This window comes from Ambystoma mexicanum, chromosome 8 (assembly GCF_040938575.1).
Source record: "Ambystoma mexicanum isolate Mex_15411 chromosome 8, UKY_AmexF1_1, whole genome shotgun sequence".
NCBI lineage: Eukaryota > Metazoa > Chordata > Amphibia > Caudata > Ambystomatidae > Ambystoma > Ambystoma mexicanum.
Genome location: NC_090929.1, coordinates 1,130,599,314 through 1,130,622,471, shown reverse-complemented (window position 1 = coordinate 1,130,622,471; position 23,158 = coordinate 1,130,599,314). Strand labels below are relative to the sequence as shown.

The 23,158-nt window shown below is 43.8% G+C and overlaps 1 protein-coding gene across 3 annotated transcripts in view; it reads right to left on the bottom strand.

Annotated features, from left to right (window-relative positions):
* FRMPD2 (FERM and PDZ domain containing 2) overlaps positions 1–23,158 on the bottom strand; it is an 878,187-nt gene that overhangs the window by 371,327 nt on the left and 483,702 nt on the right. For all 3 annotated transcript variants that reach the window (XM_069611181.1, XM_069611182.1, XM_069611183.1), the window contains one exon: positions 20,711–20,879. In XM_069611181.1, the coding sequence (XP_069467282.1) occupies positions 20,711–20,879 (169 nt within the window). The remainder of the gene's footprint in view (positions 1–20,710; positions 20,880–23,158) is intronic.

The following is a 23,158-nucleotide window of genomic DNA, read 5'->3' as shown; positions in this document are numbered from 1 at the left end:
CCTCAACAATCTGATGATGACACTTACCCTTGAGGTACTCCAAATGCCAGGACACTCTCAGTATTACACTCACGGTGTGGTTAGCCAAGAAAGATTCAAATGAAGTCCTGGCTACATCGTACAGCAAAGCCACTGATTCTAACATCATTACTAGGTATGGATTGTCAAACACAAGTATAAAACAATAGTCAGCAGGCAATTATCCAAGCATTCCATTGCCAGCTAGAATGACTAATTGCAATGTCCTTATGGTCTGATGTAGGGTGTGGGACCCCGATTGAACATTATCCAGAAACTCTCTACTATCCAAACATTCTTGAAGCTATTAACAGACTGAGGATTTTAATAGGAATGGCATGATGACTATTGTTTTAAAATCCACAGGATCCACAGGATACAGGGACATACATCGACACATATAAGTGGCGTACCAGCGACTTTTACTCCCTAAACACGTGCAAATATAGCCAACAAAAAATACTTTAGTAAAAGCACCCCTCCACAATAATTAGCAAGCAACAGACAATGAGGCTCTTGACCCCTGTTTTCACCAGCTCTATGGATGTGCTCAGAAGCGTGGTACCAGAAAACCTGGCCAACAGGAACTATCTCTATCATTAATGTTTCATTTGAAAAGGAACGTTAGGGTAAAGTGCACCTTCTAAATTGTGGGAATTACTAGTTGTGAATACGTACTGATTAAAAAAAGATATCTGTTTAAGAGTTGAAATATATTTGTAATTGCTAAAATAATAATTTGACTCACAACTTAAAAAAATAGGAAGGACAATACTTCCACTTCAAAATCTTATCTGCAGGCCTGGGGGCAGCTTTTTCATAAATCACTCGAGCAAAGCATCTTTCAGATAAAATTGCGGTCCTAAAATTGTCATTGATGCAAGCCATATATTCAGTCTCCTATGCCTGAAATGGCACATGTCCCAGCTGCCAAGAACCCTATGGTGTGAATTTGCCCACTGACCTGTCTGTAGCCTACAGATCAAAGGTTTCAGTCGTCCAAGCAGGGCTAACAGTTACTACCAACTACAGTTGCTGCCACTGGCCAATTCAACAGCAAAAGGCCTGAATACAGTAAAGGAATAGTTGAGAGCACTACGTTTAGTGGCTCCTCAGAATAGATATGTGCTGGACCTTCTTACTGCTATAGAGGTAAGAGTTTGCGGCAAGTTTGGAAGCAGTTGCTACACGGTAGTGCCCGATGGAGAAGCTTCAAATGGAACTTTGAAAGCAACAATCAGTGAAATACAGACACTCCAAAGAAGGATGACTAATGAAGTTAGTGGGGTGCAGTCTAACAACTTGCTGGACAGCATTTTTACATGGGAGCCACCCTGGCTTTCTGGAGTATTTAGAGTGACTGTCCCTGTGTTGGTCCCCATGCTTGTCACCTTCTGCATTAGCAAAACCCTTTTTAGACTCTATACTAACATAAATAGAGGACATTTCACGCTGCCCCTGAATGTTGACTGGATAAATGGTAAACATGAGTACACTAACAAACTAACCCAGGATGAAAAAGGTGATGATGAAGTGGCCTGGGTAACAACACAACCCACTGATATGGAAAATTATGAGGCCTACTGGATTTGATAAGGATGGGCTGGGGTGTAGGGCCCATTGGAAAATTGGGAGGAGAATGGAGGCAATATGACTAGACTAAAAAGAGTGTGGATCCCTGAAAAGACAGTAGCAGATTGGAGATTGGAGGGGGAGAATAATTAGTTATTGATGGATAAAAAAGGGGGCACTAATGTAGTAAAAATGCAAGTCCAGTGCAGTAGAGAAGCACAAACGTATCAGCTAGGGTACTAGCCCACTAAAAAGGGAGCGGGGCTTCATTGATAGACACACAGTTCTATGTATTAGGCTGGAGAATGCCTCAGTTAATTGTGTTTTAAACAATGCTCTATAGGTAATCAGGTCTGAATAACAGGTACGTATGTGAGACTTAATGTTGGACCTAGACACTGTAAACAGGCCTCAGTGCTTGCTTTCACTAGAAATGAATTAGCATTTTATTAAAATTGCCTGGCAACCGTAGAGGCTGATAGCACATTGCAAACTAAATGTTCCCATGATCATGAGGAAAGAAATGAGCAGCTTTTGATACTTTTGAGGTCAGGAAGCAAAGCTACTGGGTGCTGGGGAAGGCAGTGAATGCACAATCATTTTCTAATTTGCCATATTAGTTTATGAAACTAGTCAACTGACGGTTTCAAAATGTCCCATGGTGGTTTAAAATTGCCCCTTAGCACATCGCAGCCTGGGAAGTGGTTTGAAAAGTTCAAAAAATGCAACATTAAACTGGTAGCTTGTCAATGGTTCAAGGCTCTTGTAGTGTCATGATAGGTTTTGTTCTCATGAGAAACGGATGAAGATGTCCGTCGGCAGATGAATAAAGATCTGCTGGTCATCTCAAGTGCCTCAATGTTTTGGCACTATGATGTGGGAATTGTGGATTAAAATAAATGTGATTTCACAAGGGTGGTTGTGAGTGGTGTGGTAAGATTTGCAGGACCCAATCATTTTTAGATAATGTATGTCCCACTATAGGGGAATAACATAGCGCTGCCATTTAGCCTCACTTGGAAAACTAACCTAATTTTGCAATGTTACTTGATGCTAATTAGTTATGTATGATTATAAATGTTTTCATTTTGGGGGGGTACTTTCAACAGCGCTTTTCATGCAGTTCTGTTCGCCATTCTGTGTAAATTTCGCTTTCCCAACTGTCTCTGAGCCCAGAATAAATAGTGTTACTTCTTGCTTGGTGTACACTCCTTTTTTAGACTACCTTTGTAATTTTTACTGGTGAGTTCTGAGGCAACCTGCAGTACATTTTTGGTGGCCAATACGGGCAATCGGCTTTCCCGACCAGACGTGGGGATTCCAGCCGTGCTCCCGGAGGCGTGCAGGACAGCGTTTGAAGACCAGTCCTAAGAGCTCAACTCGAGGAGGCCGTGCATATGCTGAGTTCACAAAGGTCTGCCTTGTCGGAAGGTTTCCTGCTCTCAGAAAGGGGTACTGGTCTTTAAAGGAAGACTCCGGGGTTGAGAAGACTTGAGAATCTCTGAAGAAGGATACGTGCATGTGCTCATGCATGAACGCAACTACCTTTGTAATTTTTACTGGTGAGTTCTGAGGCAACCCGCAGTACACACTCTGCAGATCTTCACCATCGGGAAGGATTTGAAAAGTTCCAGCAGGGCTAACTCACTTCAAATTATGAAGGTCACTTTCCGTTTCACCCTCAGTTTCTATGAGCAACCAAAGCAGAGCCTGCATTTAGTTGGGAAGCTGGAGCAATGTGAATGTTGACAAACTCCAATCAAAGGGTTGCATTCAGTCAAATATTTTGGTGGCTGCCTAAACAATGGAGGCTACCACATTTAAAATGTACTTGATTCTTCCTAGTCAAACTCCACATATGTGGATTCAAGATTGGACCCAGACATCTAGTGTCAAATCGGTCTTACCTTGTCTTGGCCACTGGAGCCAGAATCTCTAATCTTGGCAGAGTTATGGCCACATAGGGATGCATTCATGTCACATTCACATGAACATAGGAAAGGTTTCTGGCGGCAGCACTCAGGTGTTCCATGGAGTACACAACAACTGTAACCATTTTATCGACAAAAGCTGCCACCAACCCTTGAAGCCCTCAAATCCAGTGATGCGAGTAAACTCTCATGGGGAAAATGGGGTGCACTGTGTATTATAACTATGAAGACGTTAGGATCCCTCCTCAAGGAGCTGTGGCAGGTCAGAAGAAGGACGCAGGCTCTGATAAGCCATTTCACTCTAGTCTTTATTAAAGAAAAGGAAAATGTCTACCTCTCCCTTTGCTATAAGGTGTCCTTACCGAACAAAACTAGCTAAGGTGCCCGTCAGTTATCAGTGAATGTCTCAACAGAATCTGTCCACCGTCCAAACCAACATTAACTGACCCTACCACTACGATAACAAGTCAAGACAGGAGAAGGCCTCCCTTCTCCTGGACTTTGGTTTTCACCAACTTCTATTTAAAAGCTGATCCTCATATAGTCTCTAGTGTCTGTTTTCATCAGCTCACACAATTCGTTCAATACTCTATTGGGCTTTTGTTTCTTTCCTCTTAAGTTAGTGTTCTCTGTTACTTTATTACTCTCCTCTTCATTCTCTCTACAGAGAGTTATGATATGATAGGTTATTTATAACGCACTTAATACCCAGAGGTTTCTAAGCGTGGACCCGGGGATCGAACCTGTGTTGCTCCATGTCGTCTTGCTTCCAAGGCGAGCACGTTTCCCCTAAGATATCCTCCCGAGACTGTTCTCCTCTCTTCCCATGGTAAAGTTATCCAACATGTATAAGTCTCTTCTTTTGTATTCTCTTCCTTTTGATACGGTACACAATATTGGATTCATTTTTGATATCTGTCTTTGGACAAATATTCAGATCCAGCCTTATCCTTTGCTTTTCACTTATTGCTTTACTCTTTCTTTGATTAAACTTTCTTGGTCTTGACTGATGTGAGTATGAGCATTCCAATGATGATCCTCATTTACTTCTTGAGGTTTCAATATTACAATCCCTTTACTTTGACTGCGACGAGTATGATTGGTCCCATAATGATTTTCCGTCCCCCTCCCAGGTCTCCCATTTTCCCCATCTACCTGTTGCTCTTAAGGATAGCATCACTGTGGATTCTACTTGCTTGGGATTGGTTCTCTCTTCTGTCTGACTGACCTCTGTTGCTCCTTCAATGGTTCTACATTTGTGCCTTCTTCTAAAATGGTCTTTCAGTATTTCTGTTACCGTTAGGTTCCTTGTCTTCAGTCACAGAGTGGTTTATGCATTGTTTTTGGCACACCTGATCCACCACGAATTTCTGAGGTAATGCCACCACTTTTCTTCTCTCTCTTTCTCTGATTGTCAGGATGCCCGTGCCCAGCTTTACTTCTCTTCTTTGCCTCTTGGTAAGACGCAGAGCGTCTACTTCTGTTTCTCATTCTCTTCTGGTCACAGGACGCTTTGCGTCCAACTTCATCTCTGTACCAGCTTCCCTGCTGGTTTGTAACTCACAAGTTTACTTTCTTCTCCAATTTCTTCCCCTCTCACGTGTGAAATAGTCGAGGGACTTCCCCGGCGTACATATGAGTCTCTCTATGTCAGACAGCTTCTCTCCTTCTCCACACATCATACTCCATATCCCAGTTAAAGGGGATGTTTCATTTAAAGAAACATTTACAGTTTCAATTTGACAATACCACATACTGGCTTTTCTTCATACAAGTCTTCATAGGATATTTTCAAAGAGGTACTGTTGGGAGGTTTTCTAGGGTGTTCCTCACAGGAACAGGAGTCTTTGTCCCCAAAGGGGGTGGCTCCTGGTGAGGTCCCACTTGCCTCTATCCTTAGCAACAGTGTTGTGGAGAGGGCTCACCTCCCTAGCCTCACGCAGGGGCGAAGGGCCGAATTCCCATGATTTGGCGCAGAGCACATACTGTATTTGTTTCTCCGATGAGTCCCTGCATTTACTCTAAATAGGAAAGAAGATCAGTAAACCAGACATGTCCGAGTCTGATTATGGTCTCAAGTTGATGCCTTGGAACCTTGGCTAAAACTAACAAAGTGTTTGGTCATACTTCTTGCTTGGCAGCAGTAACACCCTTTTATATCAGCATGGACTATATAGTCTTCTGCGGCTGATTTCTTTTGTTCGTCCGCTTTGTCAAGTTTTAGATCCATAGAAACGCAAGGACCATGCACAATTTACTTCTGTCACACAGGGAGCCGATTAAAAGATGGGGCAGCTGGAGAGGGGGCAAAGAGTATATAACTCAGTAGAGATATCAGGGGAACGAGCCACTGTGACCTGCAAGCTGCAGAATTGGGTTTGACGGACACCTGATTGATCAAAAAATTATTTTCGGTACTAAAAATCTGGGACAGAATTAGGGTGTAGACTGGTATCCAAAGGGAGTTTGGGAATGGTGGTAGTCAACAATAAAGAAAAAAAGGTAACAGAATAAAGGTTATGACTTAATGAGAAAATTGGTAATCAAGGAAGATGACAAATAACAGACATTTATTGCGTTAAAAATCAGAGTGCTTCATTTCTGCTGCACATATTACAAAATGAATGCAAAATTCACATCTGGTGACACCACAGAAAATGCATCAGTCAGAGCCTCAGACATTCCACATTTGTACCATGTCAGTGTGGGGTAAGGTAGTTCAAGTCACTTTGCTTTGGCTTTGAATAACATCTTATTACCTGTGTTAGACTTAAATCTGCACTTGAGTGCATTCTGCAACATCACAGAACAGAAAGAGCCACCTTTTAGCTATGTGGCTTGTGTCTGTTGTATTCTTTGTGCTTCAGAATGGTGTCCGGGCTGGAAACTGCATTTCCCTATTGCTCGAGCGTCGATTCAAAGTATTTAACTGGTGACAAGGCATGCCAGCGCCGGTGGACTAGCAACTATCCGGTCTTCTCTAGTCTATTTAAAATGCTGTTACTGCATACTAATCACTTTGCTTTGACTTTGAAGGAGTGAGCCTCCATATGTTGACACTGTGTGTAGCCAGCTAGGATTTCAGGCACGTTTCATCTGATGTGAATTTCTTGCAGGCAGAGAGAATTGTAGTGTTTTTCCTTTTACTAACATTGTATTACATGTGTTAAACCTAAATCTGCACTTGTTGCATTCTGTAACATCACAGAACACAACAAGCCCCATTTTAGCTCTGTGGCTCGTGTCCATTGTATTCTTTGTGCTTCAGAACGTTGCCCAGGCTAGAAATTACATTTTGAGGACTTCATATCCTCTAATAATATTGATATTTTCGCCATGGATACATGATGCATGTCAAAAATGCCATTGATAATGCAGTACCAGCTGGTTATAAGATCTTCCATGTCAACCGTACTATCCAAAGGGGCGGCGGAGTTGCGCTCATTGTGAGAGATCACTTTGACTGTCATATTTCTCACAACATTACTTTAGATGTCTGTTGGTACTCTTGTCCAGAGGAGAATTGCCTAGCATTTCAGTGCTGGACTGCCCCAGGGCAGGACAAAGACTGATATGTTTCGGATATTTCTTCTCTGTGAAAGATAGTGAGCTAAAGACTCTGAGTAAGTCTCTCGTAACCAGGACTAATGTCTGGCAGAGAGACTCCCAGGACCCCCCTTGTCAATTTGCATATTCAAGTAACTTTGGGTCTCACCCTAAGTTACTAGGGGAATCCAGACGTGGACACCTTGCTCACTATTCTTAGAGATGCACAGCTCCTCCCTACTGATGAGGTCCAACCAGACCGAAACACGTGTCTGGGGATGCTGTTGGTACTCTTGTCCAGAGGAGAATTGCCTAGCATTTCGGTGCTGGACTGCCCCAGGGCAGGACAAAGACTGATATGTTTGGGATATTTCTTCTCTGTGAAAGATAGTGAGCTAAAGACTCTGAGTAAGTCTCTCGTAACCAGGACTAATGTCTGGCAGAGAGACTCCCAGGACCCCCCCTTGTCAATTTGCATATTCAAGTAACTTTGGGTCTCACCCTAAGTTACTAGGGGAATCCAGACGTGGACCCCTTGCTCACTATTCTTAGAGAGGCACAGCTCCTCCCTACTGATGAGGTCCAACCAGACTGAAACACGTGTCTGGGGATGCTGTTGGTACTCTTGTCCAGAGGAGAATTGCCTAGCATTTCGGTGCTGGACTGCCCCAGGGCAGGACAAAGACTGATATGTTTGGGATATTTCTTCTCTGTGAAAGATAGTGAGCTAAAGACTCTGAGTAAGTCTCTCGTAACCAGGACTAATGTCTGGCAGAGAGACTCCCAGGATCCCCCTTGTCAATTTGTTAGCTTCTGGTTGTTAAACTGAAAGTTAATCACAATATCTCTCTTAATATTGTTACCCTATTACGTTATTTGAGGAACAATTACTAGATTTACTGGGCAGTCATTTAAAAGCCAAATCACCGGTGCTTTTAATGGGTGATTTTAATTTATGGGCTGATGAGCCCACTGACCTCCCTGCCATATCGTTGCTCTCCTCTCTGGATACAATGGGATTTCAACAGATAGTCAAGAATCCCACCCATCAGGGAGGCCATGTGCTGGACTGGATCCTGACACACAATATTCAGACTACATCCATCAGCAGATTACCAGGCCCTTGGTCAGATCACTTTTTGGTCAATACCTCTATTATACTCCCTTCACCACGCCTTATACTGGATACTAATGCACACATTTAAATCTCCTGTTGAGATTTTTAAAAAAAGCATCTCTGCAAAGGCTTTTTCTGCACTTGTCTCCTCTAAATGGGGGTATTTAGATACTAATGCCAACCCCTGCAATCCAGCCACTCATATGTCCTCTGTAATCAGGAAAGCTATTGATACCCTGGCTCCTGAGACAATAAAAACCCTGAAAACAGAAACCATGAAGAAAACTTGGCTTAAAGATGGAATTGTGGAAGCTAGAAGAGCCAAAAGAGGTCTGGAACAGAAATGGAGAAAAAATCCATGTCCGATAACATTGACGAATTATTTAAAAAAGCATTCACTGTATAAACAAATTATTATTGATGCAAAAAAGGAGACATATAATTTACGCATCAACAATGCAAAGTCCAACTCAAAATAACTGTTTAAAATCTTGAAGGACTTTGAATGTCACTCTTCTCCTTTCCCCTCAGTTACCAAAGACTCATTATGGTGCAAAGCTATTCAGGAAGAGTTTGCGAATAAAATCGCAGGGCATCGTCAATCAATTGAAAAACAACTGATTAGGTCTGGTTCTAACAACAAGATCACACAAAAAAATAAACACCACTCGGGTCTCCTCCAAAACACGGCCAGGTTTTCATTTCATGAATGACCTGAGGAGGAGTTTATGGATATTAGTATGAACCTGAAGTTCACGTCATGTCTGGGTGATCCCTGCCATGCAAACATTCTAAAAGAATCACTAGGGGTACTGATCCCATGGATCACTAAACTGATTATATCCAAAAATATAAGGGGAAATCAGGTATCACTGCAGGTTTCAAGGGAGCAAACCTGACATATTATAACAAAAAACAAAATTGGGGCTCCCGCGCCTAGTGTGGGTGTGAGCATGCGTTTTTACTGGATCACTAAAGAAATCACACTCAAGGATAATTAAAAGACAGTACAAAAATCGAAGTCTAAGGAAAATACAACCTGACCTCATTGGGGAATACGATTCACATAGAAATTTAAAAAAAAAACATGCAAGTATTAAAATCAACTTTGTAAAACTAACATGTAAAATCTAGTATACGTGCTGACAAAATGACTAGTGTTAACAACACAAAGTGCTAAGTGCTATTGGCCATCTGGCTACAAAAGAGCAAGGTACAAGCATCATACATGGCTCCAATTGTACATACAAAATTGTAGGCTGTTCTATCTTTTTTGAAATAGGTCTGATTTACATTTTCAATCAAAATACAACAAACAAAGAAACCACACAAAGTACATAGATAGAGACCTTCTTTGTTGGATGTCTCTAATTTAGATGCCTTGGTCAAAGGGTACCTAAAGTGCATCTATGAAGCAAATACTTCGCATTAGTATCTGTCTAAAGCCCAACATGTTTCGTTCCTATAGTCCTATAGATTATTGGGAGGAACTTCTTCAAGGGAAAAGGAGTTGTTTGTGTGTAGGGGTTGTGTGTAGGTAAACTGATTAACCTCTCCTTCAAAGCTGGGACCGTACCTGATATCTTGAAAGACGTATGGGTTACCCGCTTGCTGAAAAAGGCCACCCTTGATCCTGCAGTAACCAACAATTGTAGGCATATTACTAATGTCCCCTACTTGCTAAAGATATTGGACAGGATCGCCTACTTACAGTTCCAAACTTTCATAGTGGAAAATAACTTATTGAACTGTCATCAATCGGGCTTTAGGCCTCATTATGGAACAGAGACCCTCTTATTAGATTTGAAATCTAACATTATTAAAATCATAGAAAAAAGCCACCCAGCACTTCTTTTATTGCTTGATTTATCTTCGGCCTTCAACATCATTCATCACAAACTACTGCATAATAGACTGCTAACTGTGGAAATCTGCTCAGAAGGTTCTGCCAATTGGCTAGCATCCTTTCTTGGCCCCAGGACATCCAGAGTAGCCGTGCCTGGAGCTCAAGCCAATCCTGTAATTCTCTCCTGTGGTGTCTCTCAAGGTTCGTGCCAGTGGCCCTTGTTATTTAATATTTACCTAAAACCCTTCAATAACCTTTTAGAAGATCTGGGTGTCCAATTTGCAAATTACACAGACCACACCCAGATCCTCTTTCAATTAATTATTTGAGTGATGCAGCTTCTGTGAACCTGGTTTACTATCATATTCAGACGTGGATGGCTGAAAATTCCCTTGCCCTTAGTGACTCTAAGAGAGAGCTTCTCATTATGGCTTCTGGCCCTCGCCTGAAGAAACTCAATACCCAATACTTGCACTTTGACATTGCAGGGACGAGGATCGCTGTTAGTAAAGCTGTCAAAACCCTTGGAGTTTTCTTTGATGCATAGCTGTCCATGAAAAAACAAGTCTCAGAAATACGCTCATCCTGTGGACATGTTATCAAGCTGCTCCAACAGATTAGGACCTACCTGTCTGTGACGAATAGAGCGATACTTGAATCAGCACTCGAGAACTCCAGGTTAGACTACTGTAACAGTCTATTACTAGGCACATCACAGGGCAATCTTCACTGCCTCCAGATCCCCCAGAACGGGCCATGATGGTGGTCTTTGGACTCTATAGACGAGACCATGTCATTGACCTCAGGAGGAAATTTCACTAGCTGCCCATCAAGTAGAGAATATGACACAAGTCAGTCTCTCTTGTATATAAATACCAGAACAACTCTGCGCAGCATTATTTATCCCAGAGGTTATCTCTCAAAACCTCTTTGAGGAATTTGCGCTCCTCGAACACCATGCAGCTAGCTCAACCGCATTTCTGCCTGAAACAATTCGGTGAAACTACCTTTGACTATCATGCTGCACGGGAGTGGAATTCTCTTCCACCGGATATTAAAACTTCACAGTCGATAACCATCTTTAAGAAATGTGTAAAAACTATTCTCTTTGACAGGATCAACTAACCTATAATCTGGCCAATCTGATCTACCCTGTCTGCTCTCCTCTTACTTGCAGCACTCTGAAGCCTTTGGGCATGTGGCGCTTTACTGATAAAAACTAAAATAAATAAATAAATAAATTTAACTGGTGACCAGGTGCACCATCACCAGAGCACCAGCAACTAGTCAGTTTTCACTGATCCATGCCGGAACACAACGTTATAGTGTTAAAATATGGTCCCGAACCACGGTGGCAAGTAAGCCTATTATGTTGCTTGTCAGTGCATACCTCACCCCAGCTCTTCTCGAACCTAATGCCTTAATCAGATAGTTAGAGCTATCAGAAATCTTCCTCTGTCCTTGTTTACTGTTCCTAAGAGCAGTAACTTGGCGTGGCACAGTTACCTTATAAACAGATGGTCCCCACTTAATTCCCAACCCTTATTGCCAGCACTATGGGTCACCCCAACAACTCAAAACTTTTATCAGCCCAGAAGGAAAACCGTCTGGCAAAAATAAACAAACACCTGCAGCTCAAACTTAATAATCTGTCTGGCTCTCCCTCCGGTTCAGATAACCTCAGCTTCCTCTACACAAGCAACTCGAAAATGTCTATTCCTGGTGTCCCTTTCAATGAGGGAATTGTAACTGCACCCACTGCAAGTCCGTCAAGACCAAGATCTGCAACTTGGAACTGTGCCCTCCATGACCATTCTGGGTTATGATAAGGGCTGTACACCTTCCAAAATTCATGATTGCATGAGTCATGATGATCAAATGTCAGCCCCTCCGATCCTAAACTCTAATGAGCTTATAAAATAAAGGTACTACCACAAGGCATAACAATCAAATAGTAGTCCACCCATCCTCCTAGTCTGAAATCATGGAGACCAGCATACAAAGTCAAAGAACATCTGTTCTTAACCCAAAGCCCAAAAATAAACCAAACATGGTTAATCCATAAGACCCAGGGCAACAGTGACACTCAAATTAGCACTACTGAACAGCAGATCCCTTAACAAACACACCATAGATATCCATGACGGTTTGGGGTTGAATGACTGAGGTCGGAATGTTCGAGGGAGAAAAGACAGAAGATAATTTTTTCGAAATAACCTTTGGTCTTTTCTCCCCTGAACATTTCTGACTTGGCCATCCCCTGCCCACACCCCCACCCACACCCCTGTCCACACCTCCACCCAGGGTCGGACTGGGACAAGAAATAGGCCCGGACACCCAAAAAAAAGTGGCCCACACCTCGCCTCAAAAAAGTGGCCCACCCCTCGCCTCAAAAAAGTGTTCCACCTCTCGCTCCAAAAAAGTGGCCTACCCATCGCCCCAAAAAAAGTGGCCCTCAAACCATCATCCGTGAATGGCGTCAATTTGCAACTTTACAGAAAATGCTGCTTATGGAGGTTTCATGTGTCTGTTACATTACAACACAACTCATAAAATAACATAACTTTGCATACAGTTCTGTGACAGGGCCACAGCTCGTTGAGCCTCCATCCAGGGCCATAACGAAAAGAAGACCCGAGGCTACAGCCTCCCCAGATCCCCACCCACCAGCAACGCCCCCGCTCATGGGAACTCCTCGAGCTCACCCCAATCAGGCCCATCAACAAACCTTGCACGCAAAGTGCCCCCGCCAGCGCGTTCCTCAAAGCCGTCCTCTGAGAGCCAATAGCTCAATTGGAGTTGCAAACCGCTACTGGTGCAATAAAAATGTCTTAACCAGGTCATCCCAGAGCCACTCAACCCATAGGCATTCTGTGTGACCTGCTCTGAAGTCCTGTCAAAAACAAACACTGGCAAAGCCAACAGCCCTGACCTGTGCACAAGTGGCATTTCTCAGGCACTGCTATTATATGCCCATGTACTCGCTCACACCATTTTGCACCTGCTACCATCAATGGGCAGGTAATACCACTACAACCTCGCCTGGCAAGTGCCTTGGCCATGCCTACACAGAAGCCCAAACTGTTGGTATTGCCAATGTCTTACACTTGCATACAGAATGCAGCCAAGGACTACTCTCATTCTTCAAAAGGCCTTTGAACATTTCACTCAAATCCAAGACTTGTTACTTTACTGGCTGAAACCCTTATGAATGCGATTGGCAACCGCATAAAACAACATTACAAATTCAAAGAAGCAACACCCCGTGGGCCACAAGAAAGGGAGCGCCCTCCTGCCCCCTAGGTCACAACATCCGACCACATCTCCTTCAGAATATCACAAGGACAAAAGCTTTGCCTTTAAAATGACTGTATTTGTCAATGGGGGTCTGAGTAAGTATTTTTGTCCGATCCAACCAATTTATTCTCATTTTATCTTTTCACTGCTAGCACGTCCCAAGGCACCAATGGTAGCAACCACTGGCACCCAATGACCCACTTGGTGCCCCATCATTTCCCCCCCCCCCGTATCACCTCCACTGTACAAAGATCCATGCCACCTGCCGTTTGCCACAACTGCTGCACCCGCTGCACGTTCTCCACACAAGCACGTCACCCCACGCTCGTATAAATCCACAATAAACAAATACAGCGTGGGATTTTCAGCAAGCACAGCTGCACTTACTCCGGTGATACCAGGGTGACTACTAGCTGCATTCCCTCTATTGATAGTGAGTGGCTCACAACTGCACTCACTACAGTGGCACCCGAGTGACACACAGCTGCACTCACTCCATTATACCAGAGTGACTCACAGCTGCATTCAGTCCATTAATAACTAAGTAACAAACAGCTGCACTCACTCAATTGCTCACAGCTGTACTCACTTCAGTCATACCTGAATTGCTCAGATCTGCACTCACCACAGTGGTACCCGAGTAACACACAGGCACACTCACTACAATTATACCAGAGTGACTCCTAGCTGCACCCACACCGTAATACAGGGGTGATTCACAGGCACATTTACTCAGAGCGCTCAGGTTGTCCGTGGTCATGCGTGAGAAGGCAATCCAGACCTGTTTTTACTTGGAATTCTGGGGGTTGTAGTTTTCCATCTTTCAAATCAGAAATAAAAAAACGAAAAGTTCCAGAACTCAATGGGGAAAAAAATGGGACTGGATGGCCAGGGGGATCTTGAGAGCTCTGGGTAAATTGCACTGATGTCCGAATAACTGCAAACTCACTGGCTGACTGAAGTCACAGCTGATCAAACCACTAAAACAGAAGTAACCCACAAATACTCACACTAGTGCCCACTCCCTCACCTCCCACAGTAGTGCCAGAGCGCCTCATAGCTGCGCTCACTCGTCCCAGTGATTCTGAGGGGACTCAAAGCTTCCCACACTCTGCAGTGATTTACAGCAGCTAGGAATATACCAGCGGAACCAAACCCCCACCTTGAAAGCTGGCATCATCTGAAGGCTGACTACTACCCCAGTGCTGCTTCAAGTTGTTTTGGAAACAGTCACGGTTACATACTTACAGTTAGTTACAGTATGCTTACTTTGCTTGCTGTAGGAATACAGGATGGTGATAGCTAAACAAGCAAGATTGGTACATACAGTGAGAGAAAATAATTGCAGGTATAGCTGATCCTATAGAGATATACACACACAGAGCAAACCATCTGTACAGATTGTGGCCTCAGCGCACATGGCCTTTTCTCTGCAGTCTCCTCTCTGATGCAGCCTGCATGGACCTGTCCAAAAGTCCTGCCAACATGCCCCATCCTACTCAGATGGCAGTCCAGTTCTGTTTTCCCCCTTCGATTTTCCTGATTTGTGGTCCTGAAGTTACCCAATTTCAAATCAGTGCCACAAACCATCCCCTGAATGGAATGGGTCGTGTTGACATGTATGATGCGATTAGTCCACACTGCTATTGAAAAGTCTCGAAAGTCTTGCAACCTTGATTCTATGGACATGGTGAGCAGCTATTGGCCTATATTTACATATCAATAGCATACGTGCATCTTCAGCATCCCAGTTTCTGGTCACGTAGAAACAGCCAGCGAGTCAATCACAGCTAAAGTGAGAGTTTCGATTTGGGCAGAAAGTAAGAGGCCACTGCCCTTGCTTCGGCAGGTAATAAACATTTGCAATATCACCAAGTTAAGAGGTCGTAACACGCCTAGCCCTCAATCAGCAGGCCACTCTCCTCTGCATGTAATTACTGCTTTCTCCCTTGGAACCAAAGCGATTTCTCATAACCAGTGATTTGCGCTAGAAGGGAGCCGCCCCCTCCCTCCTCATGGGAACAGCCTCCCCGGTCCAGTGCCTGCCGCATCCCCTGAGGACCACAGGCCAGGAACCGAAGGGGAATCCGAGAGAGCCTGGCCTATGGGACAGTGGCAAGATTGCACGCCAGGCCTGTGTTTCTGACACGCTGGCATGCCAGGCTAAGATAAATCTATGGTACTGGCAAAAGTATGCACAGAAGCTGCCTGTAAATTCAGCTCAAGCCACACTAGCACTCACCCAAGCGTCAGTTCCTTACAAAAATAAAAAGCACCTCTAAAAAATAATAAACAAACATACACACAATTTTCCTGCTCCGGTCTCCTCGATTCTTTGGAAGGGGGAGGGCAATGGTATTTGAGGGCCTTACCTTCTCCTGGCCGGTAGCCTACATTTCCAGGAAAGAAGCAGGCCCAGGACAGCAGCTGAGGCATCAGCTGAAGGCTGACTCTCTGCATATGGGAATGACCGAGGCCAGACCCTGGGCTCCTGGGTCCAGGATCCCTGGGCTGAAGGCTCGACCAGCGCTCGATCAGGCGAGATGTAGGGGGCCCAGCTGAGAAGCCTTGGATCCTGGTCCACCACCCAGCTCACTGCTTCAAATTGTGGCTGGCACTGGAGGCGGTCGCGGAGAGCAGAATCTTTGTAATACAAAACACTGGGAGGGAGCAGGCCGGGCTGAGGCAGCACTGCTCAGCCCTGCCGCTCGCTCCCAGTGTTTTGTACACTGACTGCTGCTGGCGCCAGGGTGTCGTGGGCCGCGGCAGTTGGCCGCCGACTCGCCCGCATTTATCAAAGAAAGGTAACACTTCAGTGTTACCTTTCTCTGCATCTGCGGCAGGCCAGCGGCGGCGGGCACGGGGCTGCAATTACAAAGGATCTGTAAGTTACTTACAGATCCTTTGCAACTTGCATCCGTCCGGCGAGGCAGAGGCCCTGGGGGCTGGTTCCTTAAGTGTGAAGCCCACTCCTGGGCCGAAACAGGCCCACGTGGGCTTCAGGAACCGGCCCCCAGGTCTCTTGTCATGATTTTGCATCGGCCACGGGCCGATTGGCCGACGAGCCAATCCGACCCTGCCTCCACCCACACCTCCACCCACACCCACACCCCCACGCCCCTACTTACCTTGCCTCCGACTCGCTGGTCCCTGCAAAGCCTGTTCCTTTTCACTTCCGTGATCGGGAACCGGCACTGCAGGGTCCTTTCCCTTTTTTTCGGGACAGCTGTGGGGGACATTTGGAGGGTAGAATATTTGGTAGTACCTTTTTTAGAACATTTGGTTGGGTAGGTCTTTTCTTTTCGGCCTTTTTGGACAAAACCATCCATGACTACATCATTAACATGGACCTAGATGTTATGTACCTGACTGAGACCTGTATCACTGGGACCAGTGGCCCAATGACCGCCCTGGCAACCCCTGAAGGACACACTATCATCTGCCAAAAATCGGCAACAGGGACATTAGGGAGGTGTAGCAATTATTTCAAAAAGCGATCTCAAATTCTTTAAAACTCCCATCAAATGTCATGATTGTGAAATTCTTCATCTGAAAACGACACCAACACACTGTATTTGTGTCAATTTCATATTGATACATCATCCCCCCTCAGAGATGCCTCATTTCAATGAGGAAATCATCTCGCTCCTAGGTAGACTTAATGGGCCAAACAGTGCCACCGTATTCCTAGGTGATTGAAATTGATGGTGCAGTAATACCATTGACAAGGATGCTATTGCTCTAGAAATGGCTCTCAATAATATTGATTACCATGTTTTCAATAGTGGCCCTACTACACAAAAAGACAATATCCTAGATTGGGTTTCTGAAAGATACCAAGCTGTAGGAATCAATAATACCACACAATGCATATGGTCAGACCACTATGTTATAGATTTTCATATTTATCTATGAAAGCCAACAATCCTTTGAAAAAAGTTACCACCCATAACTTCAAAAAGGTGCAGACTGCGGACCTTCAGAAATGCATCAGTGAGATCATGTCCGCTACATCTGGACTTGACTCACCAGATACCCTTGTTAACATCTACAATTCCACCCTGCGTTATATGCTGGACAGATTGACTCTCCTCAGGAATAAAACAGTTAGGGATAATGTTGGACACCAAAAATGGTTCACCCAAGAGCTTAGGCTACTGAAAAAAGATAAAAGGAAAGCGAAAGCACTGTGGTTAAAAAGACCCACTGATGACAACAAAACAATTTAGAAAAAAATTGGAAAATTCCTACAAATCCTCTATCATGGAAACAAAAAAGAATTTCCATAATATAGATCAATGAGGCTAACAACAACTCTAAAAAACTGTTTGAGATTTTAAAGCTCTTAGAAAAGCCCAAAGACCAGTCAGTCACACTTGCGCCAATGAACCAGGACTGTTCAGAGATCTGGCTGACAGGAGGCCTCAAACTTTCAACATCTAAACCACCAGTAAATAAAGATCAGTTGAAATGTACATTTCTGCCTATCACTACCCTGGACATGGTGAATACCTTGGCTACAATGCACCCCTCATCTTGCCCAGGTAACACAATACTGCCCAAAACTATCCTGGATAATAAAGAAGTATTTGCCCCTTTCTTCGCCAGGTTTGTCAACTCCTCATTCCATTACAACCATGTCCCTGAGACCATTAAGGTTGTCACTGTCACCCCCTTGGTTGGACCAGAATGATACAAATAACCTAAGAACTATTACCAACTGTAATTTTCTTTTGAAAATTCTGCATAAGGTAGCAACATCACAACTGCAAGCCTTCGTGGAAGCCATCAGTATTCTACATCATAGGCAGTCTGCTTTCAGACCTTCCCACAGTACTGAAATGGCCCACATTGGACTCCAGATACATATGCTGGAATTCGTAGATAAAGGAAATATTGGACTATTGATCCTATTATACTTGTCGGAAGCGTACAACCTTCTGGATCATTAGCGCCTACTCCACACCCTGAGAGATGTACGCCACTGCGCAGGGAACAACTGAGTAGGTCCAGTCATTCCTGACATGTCAGATGGTCAGAATCCTCTGTCCCTACCCCCACTGATTGTGGTGTACCTCAACGGGGCTTGTATGTCCCCTATTCTCTTTAACTTGTATATTGGACTCCTTTGTAACCTCCTGGAGGAGATGGGGGTCTTTTTCACCAACTATGCTGATGACCCTGATCTAGTTCTGGAGATTACTGGCGACTATGACCTTGATGCAGCAAACCTCGAGCACACTTACAGTATGATTGAATCGTGTATGACAAACAACTGGAGGTGTCTAAACAAAGAGAAAGTAGAACTACTAATATTCGGGTCATCCCAGGCCAGGGTGAAATTGAAGCCTGATAATCAGTCTTTTTCAATCCAGGACTGCAATATCCCGGTACTAGGAAAGGTTTAAAAACTTGGCACCTACCTTGAATCTTTCCTGAGTGCTGAAGCACATGTACACCAGATACTGTACTTACTATCTTTGTCTGCTAAAAAACATTGGTCCTTTTCTCTCAGGAGCTAACTGTGTGTCCATAGCATGGGCTATCATACTATTGAGGCTTGACTATTGCAGTGCCCTTCTGATTGGTGCAAGTAAGAAATGCCTGTAAAAACCTCCAATCATACAGAACAATGCCATCCGTATTATAAAAGGGATATCAAAAAGAGAACATGTCGCCACTATCAGACAAGTGCTGCATTGGCTCCCCATTTTAGACCGCGTCCAATTCAAGGGAGTCACTCTTGTCCACAGATATCTTCATGGGACAACCACAGCATACCCGAAAACCTTTGTGACCCCTGACGAACCAACAGGAACTCTCTGCTCATCAAAGTTGGTGCAGGTTAGCCGACCAAGCTTCAAACGGGCCAATTTCCTGGGCAGGTCCTTCCCTGTCTGCTCAGCAAGGATCTGGAACTCGCTTCCTCTGGACCTCAGACAAGAAGTAAACACAAGAGTGTTTCGGCGATTGTTAAAAACCCTTATGTAGCCCTTTGATCTTTCACTGTCCTGTTATTCTTGTTCGCATATCTGTGTCAGTGTGAATCCTGATGCTATAGGTTTTTCAGCATAATATAAATAAATAAATAATAATACATAATAAATGTAGATTGGTAACATCTGTCCATCACGCTTAGGTTTGCTTAATTTAATATTTGTATGTAGTAGTTCATTTCTTACTGCTTCGACTTCTAAGCACTCCAATGGGTTCGGTTGTCAGCAAATCACCCCACCAAATTCCCCTAGTTCCCCTGCCCTACCTTTTTACCACCCCCATGAAAACCACTAAATAGGGATGGGGACTACTATCAGCTAACAACCAGAATGTGCCTGCAACCCTACTTTGATGAATTTTGGAGTGCTGATGGAACTACGTAACTTTGCGCCCTTTCAAGAGTCGACACACAGTAATAGAGTAAGTGTGGGATTTGATATAGGGAAGATGTTTGTTTCACCAAACCATACACTTTGTTTGGTTTCTGTGAGCCATAATCCAGTGATGAAGACTTGCAAAACACAGAATGGGCAGCATCACTGTTCATTATGAATACAGAGATGTATGTTCACTCGCATTAAGGAGTTGGCATTTGGTTGTTTACAGCATAGAATTTGTTAGATCAAGCTGCCCTTATTTCTCATTGTTTACGTTAGATTGGAAAGCAAAGAATGGACAGAGTTGCAAAATTTATTTTACAGCTCATGTCTTTTATTATGCATATAAGTTTATGTGTTACAGATTCTCCGAAATACATTGCATGCAAAGATCTACCTCACCAATGAAATGTTGAAATATATCAAATTCACTAATTAAAAACATTTTTTTGAAGAATTGGAAGTAGAATTAGCTGAATTTTGTACAGAAAAATGTGTTGTGAAGGCAGTGGTTTGACCGCTCTAGGGGAGAACCCATCACAAAGGAGTTTTCTTCATCAACAAGTGGATATGGTTTTCTTCCCCTGTGGTTCACGGGGATTCTGGAGCAGCTCCATATAAACAAAATAATTATAAAGAAATATTGTGTGTATAATAGTGGTGCCCACTATGACTAGACTTGTGTGGAGCAACTCAACCTTGAGCTGCTCAAAGCATTACACTGATAAAGTGCCCCTTTTCCTAGGTTTCATCCAGAAATTAATTCATGAGACGGCCCCCAAAATGCCTGTGCAACAAGGAACCCCATGTTGGAGTGTGAAATGAGCCCTCAATTGTGTTGATCATCTAAAAGCAAACCAAACATCTCGACTTCTGAAGAAATCTCACAACTCGTGATTTTTTTAATTGCCGCAATGCTCATATTTCCTATCAGGTAGCAGCTTGAGATGATAAATGTTGAAAAACAACGTATAACAAGTTAATTCATTCATTTTGTTCGTTAACTAACCTGTAGAGTCATGGCGGTGGTGCCTGCACCGCTCCCTGGAGCTGGACTGCACATGGAAGGTGTGCATGGCAGAGCAAAGACCCAGCAAGTATTTGCAAGTCTTCACACTGTCCGTCAAGAAGGTCTGCTTTTTGCCACTTGAACTGCTTTGAACTGTGAATTTTTTCCGCTGTAACAAACAGACAATCAAAGGGAAATAATGTTGGCTTTTGGTTTGACCTGTTGTTTCTTGTGACACAATTGATTTCTCAGTTTTTAACAATCTGTAGCTGAATCAGAGGTCATATCATGTATTCATGGAAGATACTCATGATAAACTTTACAGCAGTAAAATGTCAACATACCCTCTAAAGAACCATGCTGAGCATTGCTGGCTTCTGCAAGTCCTATAGTGACCATTATCTTGTTCTCACTTGACCCTCAATCAAACCATAGCAAAAGATCACTGAGCATCGGCAAGTCTTATATTGGATATTCCTTGGCTATCACAAGAACTACAACTGAACAATTCTGGAGGTCAATGAGCCTTTTAATGTTGTGCAGAGTGTAATCTGAGTATCATCTAAGCATCAACTGAACCAGAGTGGAGGAATAGTAGTAAAGGATGCCACGCTAACCATGCAGGTGAGAACAAAATGCTGGCATCAGTTGAAAAGTCATGATAATGTGGATATGGTAATCAACCCAAAAAAAGAGGAAAATGACTGTCCGATTTTCCTGTTCAAAAACAGAATCAGCAATTTGTTACATAACGTACATTGTTTATTGCATTTTCCATTTTGTGAATGACAAGACAAAACGTACATCATGATGTCGTAAAACACCATCAGAACTCTTAAACATTCGATCCACAATAAATGAAATACAAAAATGTACAGTGTACACATAATATGTAAAATGCTAGAAATCAGGATGGGAGATCCGTAGACAGCTGTCTTGTTTTGAAGCTATTTTATTTTGCCTTCAAAACGATTTTGCACAGATAAATCGAATTAAACATTTACAGGACTAGCATGAAAGTATGGACAGACGTTTTTTCTTAAGGGAAATACAGGTGAGTATAGTCCTCTTCAATTATCGAGAGACAATTTCCACAGTGGTGCACAAGTATACAATACAGGTAGGTAGTGACATAGAACTTGTGCAGGGTGTGACCCAGGACTGTAGTAGGTCCGGGGGTATTCAACAAAATAGTGTACATAACACTATCCATCAACACAAATATACAAAGGTTGTGCCACAAAACATCGACACATAGGTGTTTCGGCCAAACAGGGCTGGGTAAGGGCACGTGGTGGTGGTGGTCTTCATCAGGATGATCACTGGTAGCGGTGCTGTCCGTATAGGTAATCTGTGGGGGAAGGGAAAGCTGTCAGGATCTCAGGGGATTGATGATTGATTCAAAAATTAATGAATAATGGCCGATTGGTGCCTCAGATACACCAGTGGTGTATCTAAAAACAGCTTACTATCTGCAGTGGTGCAGCGGGGACGCTTTGCTTGGAGTCCGGTTATGGGTACTGGACTCTGGGAACCATGTCTGCAGTGAGCATGGGAAGACTTGTATGGTTCGGGTCTCCTTAGCCAATAAATACAGCCTTAGGCCTCTAGGAGCTGTAAGAGAAAGGATAACAGGTCGTTATCTATGCGCTCGAGGAGCGCCGTGCCAGTGAACAGCAGGGTCCAGGCACATCCAGCATGGGATTGTGCGGTAAGTGACTGGAGACACCAGTGGTGTAGGTGCCCACTCAGTGGGTTCGTAAGGTCACTGTATAATAAAGGGGTCTCAAATAAAGTGCCTATTAGAGCCCTGCCGACTGTTGTGTGAGCTAAGCGCTAGGGGGCGCTGGCAGTGGTCTCAGGAGTGTTGATTTTATTTAAAAGTGTCAAAAAACGTTCACAGGAAAAGCGAGTGGAGATTGCAAATACATCTCTTGGAGTAACTAGGGTGTCTAATCTCGCCTCGGTGTGTCAATTAGTGACAGTGCCTGTCTGACCTCTGTGCGAGGTTGTGTAGCTGCCCATGGGGTGATTTATAGGAAGTGGCAGTGACCCTCAAGATAATAAAGTAAAATGAAGGAAAACACAGCCGCGCTAAGCGTGCTCCAGACTGTGGTGAGAATGCATCATAAAGTCTAACAGTGCACGGAGAGTAATTTGGAATGTGAAACCAGCGAGGTTTTGTGGGGAGCGCTGGGGGTGCCTGGACTAGGTGCTGTATCATGCAGAAAAACGAAAAAAATGAAAACATGAGATAAAATGGCAGCTTGTCTTACCGAATGCAAAAAAAGGCGTCTGCACTGCTTGTGGCTCTGGATTCTAGAGGAGTGTTGCTGTCAATGTTAAAAGCATGTGCCAGTTCGACATACAGCCAATGGGCTGCTGGCTAGGTGCAGGGGTAGGCCAATAGTTACAGAGCAAGCTAACAACAGAAATTATAGGTTGGGA